The sequence below is a fragment of the Artemia franciscana genome, chromosome 20 (assembly GCF_032884065.1).
Source record: "Artemia franciscana chromosome 20, ASM3288406v1, whole genome shotgun sequence".
Taxonomy (NCBI): Eukaryota; Metazoa; Arthropoda; class Branchiopoda; order Anostraca; family Artemiidae; genus Artemia; species Artemia franciscana.
Genome location: NC_088882.1, coordinates 1,524,965 through 1,536,422, shown reverse-complemented (window position 1 = coordinate 1,536,422; position 11,458 = coordinate 1,524,965). Strand labels below are relative to the sequence as shown.

The window sequence follows — 11,458 nt, the reverse complement described above, 5'->3', positions numbered from 1 at the left end:
GTGTGATTAGGATATAGAAGCTGCGTTTGCCTCAGGCAGCTTGGTGCTGCGGTGAGTTGTTAGTAGTAGTACTAATAGAAGTAGTATTAGTAGTAGTGGTAGTACTTTCGGAGAAAACAACATTTTTTTTTCTATTTTTTTGTGAATCGAGGTCCTTATGGCCCAGGAACCAAGAGATATGTCTTAGCAAATCCGGAAAGAATTTTCGATAGTTTTCAGTCACTGTTTCTAGGGGGTCTCTATCCTTAGGTTAATTTTATTTCTTGTGCAAGTGTATTTCCCTTGGTCAAGGCCTAAGGATTTACGGTGGTAGGTTTGAAACTGATGATAAAAAATACTTTTTTGGCCAATCTTTTTTCGACCCCATAAAACCCTCCTTCTTCCAAAAAGCTGTCTAATGTCCTTGGCCAAGGAGGAGATCCAAAGGAGTTTTAAGCCAATTGGAGAGTCAAAATAAGAGTGCTAGCTTTTTTCTTCTACGAAACCTATCTCTAGACAATGGGTAATGTGCAGAGTTTAGGGTCTTCGCCCAAAGGCTGTTTGTGTCTTGTTACCTCCGGAGGTACTTTTATTAAGTCTTTCAACTATTCTGGAAAAATGGCTATCTGAAAATTATTTTTGATATCATAAGGAACACGGGGATATGCAGTGTAAAAACTAGAGAAAGGACTGGGTTGAGAGCCCTAGGATCACTTTTAACCCTTAAAAACGGCGCTAGAACTCTCAAGTTCTATTTGAAATAGCTCCTGCCAAGTTTCCACAAAGATCTCTTCCATGTAAAGGTAAAAAAGGCCAAAAGGCCAAAGGTAAAAAAGGTAAAAGGTAAAAAAGGCCAAAGGTAAAAAGGTAAAGGTAAAAGGCCAGGTAAAAAAAAACTAGTACTTTGCAGCCACCTTCCTTTTTGCAAATTCAGAACTAGGGAATAGACTCTGAAATTTTTTTTTTTTAGATTTCAATGCATATCAGATCACGTGTGCACATCCTGAATGTGTATGCTCTACCGGAGAACAATGGAGAAGTAGGTAGGCTTTGTCACCATACAATCATTTTCAACTTTTGAAAAGAGCACTTTAACTCGCACCTTAGTTTTTAACTAAACTTCTCCTGAAATTCTATGAACACTGGTTTGATTCTATCGTCCTGGTAACAAATAAACACAAAAAATAAAACACAAAAATATAATAACACAAAAAAAACTAACTAACAACAGCTCATCGCAGCACCAAGACGCCTGAGGCCAACGCAGCTACGCAAGCTCCTCATCCATCCAAATCTAGTGATTTATTTAACTTTATAGATTTTGTGGATGGAAGTTCATTGTTAGAATCACTTTCCTCCTAAAGCAACTATAACGCTTGTCTTGCTGTTCCCGAAGTATCCTTTTTATTTTCATTGTGTTTGCAATTCTATCTACTACTACTACTACTACTATGAACTCACCGCAGCACCAAGCCACCTGAGGCCAAAACAGCTACGAATGCTCCTCTTCCACCCCAATCTATTCAAAGCCTCCCTCTTTACACCCTCCCAGGAAGTTCCCATTTTCTTTAATTTCTTATGACATCCTCCCATCCCAGACAAGGACGACCTGCTTTCTGTTTAGCCCTAGACGGTTGGCCGAAAAGGGCAATCTTCAGCAATCTGTCATCCTTCATCTGCAGAAAGAGTCATAGCCATCTCACCCTTTCCTTCATTATAACCCTAGAAAGCAGGATTGAGCCAAATTTTCAGAATCTCTCAGTCTAAAAAGTATCATATTACTAAGTAATTTACCACCTACAGGGACCAGATCAATGCCTCGATAATTACGAAGCTAATACTTATCACCTTTCTTATACAGTGTTTTAACTAAGGTTTTATTAAAAGCACTAGGTACTTCCTTTTTTTTTTAAAAATCATTTTCATAATCTTCACTAACTTATTTCTAACCTCAGAGCGACCATATTTAAGGAATTCATTTACCACACTATCAGCATCTGGAGCCTTATTATTTTTTTTAACCCTTTTAATACTGTTGCTAATTCTTCCTCACAAAACGAATCTTCTTTCACATCTAAGGTGTCACAAACTTTTGCATTTTCCTCTATATCTTTCCCTGCAATTGTATCTCGGCTTAGCAAATTCTCAAAATTTTTCACCCATCTCCCTTTAACTCTTTCCTTATCACTAATTGTGGCCCCATTCCTATCTTTAACTGGGACAGTTCCAGATTGATTACTCCCTCTAAATTTGTTTACATGCCAGTACAATGTTTTACTATTATGCCGTCTAGCTACATCTTCCAGATCCTCGGCAATGTTATCCTTGACCTCCACTTCACACCTTCTTTGTTCATATTTTAATGTTTTCTCCACTTTCTTTGCATTTTCTTTTTGTTTTCTTGTGATCTATCACTCAGATAATTCTTGTACAAACCTCTTCTCTTCTTTATTAAACATAAAGCTTTTTCACTAATATTTCTAACTGCAGTCTTAACTTTCTTCCGTAAGACACCATCAACAACTTTACAAATTATTTATTTTATTTTTTAATTATTCCAACTATCTTCCACATTGTCAAATTATAAACTCTCAAGTTTAGTGTTCAACTCTTCCTGGAAAGTTTCTCTCATATTCTCATCCTGGAGTTTATTAACATCATAATTTTCCGGGAGGTAGCTACCTTTCCGTAATTTCAGCTTTAAATTAACCCTAGACACTACTAGATGGTGATCTTTACTTTCAACATCAATAACAGCACTCCTGTATACCCTAGTATCCTGCCAATCTTCGGTTTACTAAAACACAATCAGTAAGTTTTGCTGTCTTACCATCACGTGAATACCCTGTCAACTTATGTCAGATTGTTATACCTACAAAATTACAAAAGTCTGTAGCCGTTTGTACTGTTTTCTTTCCCTATACCGAATTTACCTAGGCCAGAATACCATCTATCCCTATTTCTACCAACCTGGCCGTTAAAATCTCCTAGTAAAAATAGCATATTTCTACATGGGACCCTGTCTCTTTGCTCCTGTAACTGTAAGTAAAATTCATTTGAGTCATAATACCTTTCCAGCCTAAACAAGACTTGGCAGCTTCCTTATTCATCACGAGCCCTACTCCTTTTCTATGTACCCCATCCTTCCTGCCTGAGTAAACAAATTCTGCGTCACCTAATTTCATAATTCCTACCCCTGGGAATTCGTTAATCAAAATGTTGATACGATAGTCATTTTTAAACGCCGTAATATTCCAAGCTCCAATTTTCACGTTCTTAAAATCATTGAAATTATTTTGGCCTCAGGAAAAGCAATGATCCTGGATACCAGTGCAGGACAGGGACCAACATATCTTCTCAAGTCTACACCGAAGCGCTTAAGCCGGCTTCGAACCGGACAGCAAGAGGTCCCTGGGACCTTCAGTATGAATAGAGGCTTTGTGAAAGCCTGGGCCCATCTTGGTAACAACATATTTTTCAGCACTTGGCGATGCTCTTCTATCAACAAGAGTCGAAATCCTGCACAGACAGTCTCAAGCCTATTACCTCCGATTCATTATATATCCATGCCTACAAATATTATGCTACTACAATGAGGCAGCCCATAGTAGATAAAGTAGTTAGGAAGAGATTTTTCAGCCCGAAAACGCCCGTCGAAACAGGCCATGCCCAGAAGTATATCCATCAATCAGAATCCCATGCGAATACTGTGTCATTTACTAAGCTATAGTTTCCTCGAGGGGTGGCACTCCTCAAGTGGGAATGGAGTTAACCTCAAGGTTCCCAGTCTTACAGATACCACGAAAGGGTCAAGGCAGCCCTTTGCAGAGGCCGTTGTCTATAGATCTAGATCTTACGCTTTGCCGCAGTTTTCATCCTATAGAGGGTCCTCCCACGATGGTGTTCTACCTCACCATGTAATTCAATAAAAAATAAAACAAAAATAAAACCTTTACATTTTAAAAGTTAGTTTTGAAAGTTAATTTTGAGTTCTCGGGCATTCAGAATTTAACGAAAAATTTGCATTAATATTGGATCCCTGTCTTTGGACACAAAGAGTTGTCTTACCCTATTTTCTTACCCTATTTGTCTTACCCTATTTTCAACGGTTATAAAATTTACTCATGTTTAAAGCTTGTGTTACTACAACTACTAACAACTCCTGCAGCATCAATTCAACTTAAGACCTGATCATCGTTTACATTAGCTTTTTCTCTAACATCTTTTTTCCCTGGTTCGAGATGATTCAGCTTACCTTTTCCCTTACAAATTCGACAGTTTGGTTAGTGTGCATATCGTAATATATTTTACGAACTCGGGCCCTTAAGGGATCTTCATCATTTACAGTGTAATCCCTGAACGTTTCAATTGGCTTAGCTGAAAACTCAACTTCTGGTCTCAAGAGCTCAGATGGATCGATGTATCGGACTTTCCCATCTTCGTCCTGCAAAAAAAAAAAATCAAAAATTGAATGATGGTGCATAAGCTAGTAAAAACACTTATAGTTGATTTACAAAATACATAAATAAGGTAAGGACTTAAAAAATCATGAGAAGAAAATAATAAATTTGATGATCCTAGCCGCATTGATTAGATCTGCACGTTGCCTTCAATATTCAAGAGAAGGAAGTTGAAGTTGCCGAATCTCTGAGAATAGGAATGGTTGCCTCTCTCGGTCCTTTCAACCTAAAGTTAATCAGTCAAACTAATTTAGAGCCAAACTGATGGTATATTCCAGAAGGGCAGTCTACAAAACTCTTGAAAAGTGTCAGAAAACTTCGGAGGTTGAGCTTTTAAAGTTGGTTTTAGGGTTCAAAGAAGAAAACTAGCAATTATTACGACTTCTGGTCCTTGTATATCAAATTAAAAATGAGCTTTAGAAACAATAACAAGGCTGTGCTGAGAAACACTTCCCAGAAAGAGCTACAATGAATATAAGGTAAGAGTTTTCAGGCTCGTAGGGTCAACAAAGGCCGTGTCCAGGGGAGGCGGGTTAGAGGTGTGTGAACCCCCCACAAATATTTGTTTGACTCAACAAAAAATTTTTATACGTTTAAAGGCCTTTTTTGTAGCCCCCCCCCTTCGAAAAAGATACCTTCTCGACTCGAACGAAAATCCTGAATTCGACCTTAACGTCGACCATAGTCAGGAACAACAAACTTTAATCAGCTAATGAACATGGGATTTGAATCACACGACTGAAATGGAGAATCGAGGTCCGTTTGCAGAGTCTGAACACTAGATACCGGTAATCAAGGCTCTTTCTCGAAAATGGAGCCAAATCAAAATGAAAAGTGCAGGATTGAATCATCATGGTCGATAACCTTGTAGGCTATTGGATATTTACAGTCCTGAACCTTTAATTAAATAAAAAAAACTAGTTTTTTAACTGAAAATAAGGAGTGACATTAAAACTTAAAACGAACAGAAATATTCCGTATACGAGTGGGTTGTCCCCTCCGCAATCCCTCGCTCTTTACGCTAAAACTTTTAATTGTTTTAAAAAGTAGAATTGTGGCAAAGAGTCAAACTTTAGCGTAAAGAGCGAGGGATTGCGGATGGGACAACCTATTTCATATATGGAGTAATTTCTGTTCGTTTTAAGTTTTAATGTCGCTCCTTACTTTCAGTTAAAAAAACTATTTTTTTTTATTTAATTTCTGAGCGTTTTTGAATTAATGCATGTTTGATTTTGGCTCTCCGCACATAAATTATTAAAATGAAATTTGTATATTAATTCTTTTTTTGGCTAAATGGCTTTCTCTTAGTTTTGATCAGACGATTTTGAGAAATAAGGGGTGGGGAAGGTGGCCTAGTCACCCTCCAATTTTTCGATTACTCAAAAAGGCAGCTAGAACTTTAAATTTTTTACGAACGTTTTTATTAGTAAAAAATATACGTAAATTAAGAATTAACTAACGTAACACACTTTTATATTCTTATATTTTTATTTTGTATACGAGAGAGTTTGTACCCTCGTCGATACCTCGCTCTTTGCACTAAATCGTAAGTTTTGTCCCAATTCTTTAAGAATGACCCCTGAATTAGAAAGGCCGTAGAATAAATAGTTGAAATTACTAAAAATACTTTAGCATAAAGAGCGAGGTATTTATCTCCTCCTAAATACCTTGCTCTTTATGCTAAAGTATTTTTAGAACCCCTCATATGCGTAATAATCTCTGTTCGTTTTAAGTTTCAATGCTACTCCTTACTTTCAATTGAAAAAACGTTTTCATGTTTATTTTTTCATTGTTTTTCTATAGTAATGTTAGGAAATCCTGCGCCCTTTTCATTGAATTTTTCTTCCCCCATGACATATTCCTCGAAGGAAAGATCCTCCCACGTAGCCAGTTCCCCTCAACCCCACCCCCCAAACCAAAAAAAGCCCTCTGAATACGTCTGTACACTTCCCAAGAACCATTACTGTATGTAAACACTGGTTAAAGTTTGTAACTTGCAGCCCCTCCCCCAGGGATTATGGGGGAGTAAGTCAAGTGGAAAAGCTTGGGCTAGCGGGCTACCCAGAAATTCTTAGAGAGACGTTTTATAGCTGATTTGGAAAATATTGATCATATCTACGTGATTTCGATCCATTCTACCATCCGTAAGTACCATATAGCAATGAAAAAAGGCACTTTTGGTGCCACTTCTTAAGTGGAAAAGAAGAGAAGCATAAAAAGGTACTATTGTAATTATAGTCGAAAACCCATAACTGATGGTTTACAAGAGCCCCTCCTCTGTGCCCGCCGTCCCACCATCTTAGCAAGTTTCATAAATCGTAACCAGCAGGCTACTGCAACATAAGCAGATCTGACAGGCTTCAACACCATCGTAAAGAGATGTTTAATGGCTTATTTGAAAGCTATTGCTCATATCTATATGGTTTTTACAAATTCTGTCATCTATTAGATTTCATAGATTTCGATGTTAACTTATTCGTCTTTAACACGGTCAGCCTACATTAAGGCTCGCAAAATAATTTATCAAGATATTGAATGCTCTTAGGAGGAAGAAATTCATAGAATAAAAAATAATTGGGTTTTGAAATTCTCGATGACTATTCCTTTACTTACCTCCTTCCTCTCCTCCTGTTCACAAAAGCTTAGCTTCACAAAACATAGTTTAATGCTTTAACTCTTTATAATAGATCAGTTATAATAGATTATAACTGACATGTCCATCTCTTCAGCGTGAAACCTTCAACCTCAAATCCAACCTGGAATGCGCATTTAAAGAAATAATGACATGTGTAATTGTGTGAATTGAAGCCATCGATCAAAGATAGTCGTACCAGAGTGGCCAGATGGGCCACATTTGCGTCAATTTTTGCGAATTAATTTTTGCAAATTGGTGCATTTTTGGGGTGGAAATCGTTTATTCGGCGCATTTTCATTATAAAAATGGAACTTTCAGCGCAATTTCACATTGTGGTGGCGCAACTTTAAACCCGAAATCTGGCATCTGGCAACTCAGAACCAAAATATCAAATTATACGTTTGCTATGCGTAACAAGCTGAGCCCCTTTTTTGACTAAGAATTGTGGATTATTTTAAGGGAGGTATGGCTTCCCTTTTCAGGAATATATTCCTCCTTTAAATTTTTCCTGCTTTAAATATAAGGCATTTCACTTAGCCAGTACACACTCGAGAAATGAAATGAGGTTTATCCTAATGAAATATACCAAAATATGATGAATATATAATACTTTAGTTTAATGATATAATTTGAGTAATATTTTTAAGCGTAGATTGGGGGGGAGCTAACCTAATCTCCCCCCCCCCCATAATCTTCAAACATATAGCCCAAATTATGCTAGTCCAATGCATTCTGTCACCCATCATTTGTCTTTGTGTTTATAAAACCGGTTTTCTCAGATCTTACATTCAGCAAACTTCTCGAGTCTGTACTGGCTAATATAGAAGTACAAAATACGATTTTTCCTCCTTTAAACTCTTATAATGTAAAACTAAGACATGGAAAAGTCCAAAATTGTCATGTTTTACACCAAATAATAATGGTAGAGCATCCATGAGGGGAAGAAGGGAGTGGGGATTAAGACCCCTTCCTCATGGGAGACCATCTGATACAAGCGCAACATTTTGCCAGGCCCGGAAAAATTATGCTTTTTGGCGAATTCACCTTTTTCAAAACAATAGCCCTATTAGAAAAAAATTTTCATACCAAAGCTTTGAACACTAAATAAAAAGGAGCAAACTTCAGCCTTCTTTATGTTTGGAGACTGGAAATCTGAGGGGACTACCTTTTCAAAACTTAAGCCCGGTTAGAAAAAAAAAATATTGACACCAAAATTTGTCACATCAAGAACTGTTGTTAAAACACTCACCAGAGAAGGGAGGGGGCGGACTTCTGCCCCTTGTTTGTTATGGGAGACTGGCAATCTGACAAAAGGGAAACATTTCAAAATGCTTGAAAAATTATACTTTTTAGCGAATTCACCCTTTTCAAAATCATAGCCCTGTTAGAAAAAATTATCATACCAAAACTTTTCACACTAATTAGCCTACGGCTGTCACGGTATCCACCGTGGAGGAAAAGAAGCAAGCTTCGGCCTACTTTATGTTTGGAAACTGGGAATCTGATAAAAGGGCAACATTTTACAATGCTCAGAAAAAATATATTTATTTCTAAGGGGACGCCTTTTTCAAAACTTTCATGCCAAAACTTTTTAACACTAAGTAGCGTACGGCTGTCAAAGTATCCACCATGGAGGGAAAGGAGCAAGCTTCAGCCTACTTTATGTTTGGAGACTAGGAATATGATAAAAGGGCAACATTTTACAATGCTCAGAAAAATTTATTTTTTTCTGAGGGGACGCCTTTTTCAAAACTTTCATGCCAAAACTTTTTAACACTAAGTAGCCTACGGCTGTCAAAGTATCTACCGTGGTGGGAAAGGAGCAAGGTTCAGCCTACTTTACGTCTGGAGACTAGGAATCTGATAAAAGGGCAACATTTTACAATGCTCAGAAATTTTTTTTTTTTTTTTTGAGGGGACGCCCTTTTCAAAACTTTCATGCCAAAACTTTTTAACACTAAGTAGCCTACGGCTGTAAAAGTATCTACCGTGGCGGGAAAGGAGCAAGCTTCAGCCTACTTTATGTTTGGAGACTGGGAATCTAATAAAAGGGCAACATTTTACAATGCTCAGAAAAAATATATTTTTTTCTGAGACGACGCCCTTTTCTAAACCATAGCCCTATTAGAAAAAGAAGAATTCTTGCCAAAACTTTTAACACTAAGTAGCCTATGGCTGTCAAAGCATCCACCGTGGAGAGAAAGGAACAAGCTTCAGTCTTCTTTATGTTTGGAGACTGAGAATCTGATAACAGGGCAACATTTTGCAAGGCTCAGAAAAATTATATTTTTTTCTGAGGGGACGCCCTTTTCAAAACCATAGCCCTGTTAGAAAAAATTCCATGCTAATACTTTTAACACTGAATAGACTACATCTTTCAGAGTATCCACCCTGGAGGGAAAGAAGCAAGCTTCAGCCTACTTTATGTTTGGAGACTGGGAATCTAATAAAAGGGCAACATTTTGCAATGCTCAGAAAAATTATACTTTTTTCCGAGGGACGCTCTTTTCAAAATGTTAGCCCTGTTAGAAAAAAAATATTAACACCAAAATTTGTAACAAAAAGAATTGTTGTTGAAACACTCATCAGAGAAGGAAGGGAGCGGACTTCTGCCCCCCGTTCGTTATGGGCGACTGGCAATCTGACGAAAGGGAAACATTTCAAAATGCTCGAGAAAATTATGCTTTTTGGGGTGAACACCCTTCTCAAATTCTTAGCACTGTTGAGAAAAATTTCAATCCCCCCTTAAGCCACTTTCGACGAGTATTTTTAGTGGAAACACCCTTTTCAAAATCTTAGCCTTGTTATGAAAAAAATTCTGGCCAAACTTTTTACGCTTAGGATGGCTTTCACAGCACTCACCAGAGAAGGATGGGAGGGGACTTCAGCCCCTGTGAGACCAACATAGGAGACAAATTATGGAGACGAATAATCAGATAAAGGGCAACAAATTGCAATGCTTTGAAAAATAACACCTTTTTGGGGGGAAACCCTTTTCGAAAGCTTAGCACCATTGGAAAAAAGTCACTACCCTCCTTCAGAACAACTTTTACGCGGATGAGAAAAAAATCGAAAAAACCAAGACTTACTGTGATGAAATCGAGTAGGACTCTCATACTAAACGATTTTTTCAGTAAACCAGTAATGCACGCGACTAAATAGTACTACAGCGCAATTAATAATGGGAAAGAAGTTAGCCAAGTGTCGTATTTCTACTTTCTTTAATTCAAAGGATATCGGAGTAAGAAATTCAAGGTGGAGCTGAATTCTAGCCAAGATCACCAAAATCAGGTGAGGCGCATTATGTACTGCGTACTAAACCAGTTTTTTCATGTTTCTGGAATCACGTGTTCTTTGTCAAACTAGTTACAATCAGTGTTTCCAAATGAGACATTTTGGCGTCAATTGAGCCAATTTTCTTTTTAGGTGTTTCCCAACGATATCAATTTTAAAAACCTGGGGAGACCAAAATTTGTCACTTTTTCAATGAAAATTCCAAAAAAAAGCATTTTTTTGTGGATATCCCCCCCCCAAAAAAAATTATGTTAAACCTAGTAGGAAAGCGGAATTCTAGGAGGCATATATGTTTTGTATATGTATATGTATATATATATATATATATATATATATATATATATATATATATATATATATATATATATATATATATATATATATATATATGTATATGTATATGTTGCATAAGTTTTTGTGACATCTGACATTAAATTCCAATTAATTTAAATTTCTACACTCCTATGGTATGTTCCTCCTCGCAGATAATAATTCCTAAACTTACTGAAAACAAAATAAATTTTGAATGTTTCCTCTTTTCACTTTAATATATAAAAAACTATTAAACTTTAAGAAATAAATATCGTACGTGTAGAATAAACTGACAATCAGTCGACGTTTTTTTCCAGTAAAGTGCAAATTTTATGTTCTGGTTATGAGGAGGCTGGGGTTTTTCAGCCCTGCGCATGTTAATTTTTGCCTGTTTTAAGCTTGATTCGGTTACTTATTGCAATTTCTGTTCGTTTGGGTTTAATTTACTTATTGATGGTGATAGTAATATCCCCCCTTTGGATTCTATGATAGCCCATCCCTTCGATCCCTGGTATCGATACTTTTTTAAATTCTCTATAACCCTATAATACGTCCGAGCGCAAAGGTACCCCATCATTCCTACGACACACATGGTGTTATCTTAACTTCCGGAGATAAGAATATTCCAAAAATGTGCAAACCAATTTCCGAGAATTTTGTCAATTTCAAGAGTGATACGTCACCTGATATTGCATAATCAATCATGTTCTCAATGAAATAATACAATGAATACAAGTGAGCTTCGGAGGCTGCTTGGTATTCAATGGACCCAGAAAGC

The 11,458-nt window shown here is 37.0% G+C and overlaps 1 protein-coding gene across 4 annotated transcripts in view; it reads right to left on the bottom strand.

Annotated features, from left to right (window-relative positions):
- LOC136040260 (inositol oxygenase-like) overlaps window positions 1-10,321 on the bottom strand; it is a 45,440-nt gene extending 35,119 nt beyond the window's left edge. For all 4 annotated transcript variants that reach the window (XR_010620653.1, XR_010620654.1, XM_065724482.1 and 1 more), the window contains exons 1-2: window positions 10,164-10,321; window positions 4,235-4,423 (exon numbers count right to left, since the gene is read on the bottom strand). Coding sequence is in view for 2 of the 4 variants with exons in the window: in XM_065724482.1 (XP_065580554.1) it covers window positions 4,235-4,423; window positions 10,164-10,190 (216 nt within the window). In the remaining 2 variants the exon portion in view is untranslated. The remainder of the gene's footprint in view (window positions 1-4,234; window positions 4,424-10,163) is intronic.
- Window positions 10,322-11,458: the final 1,137 nt, after the last annotated feature.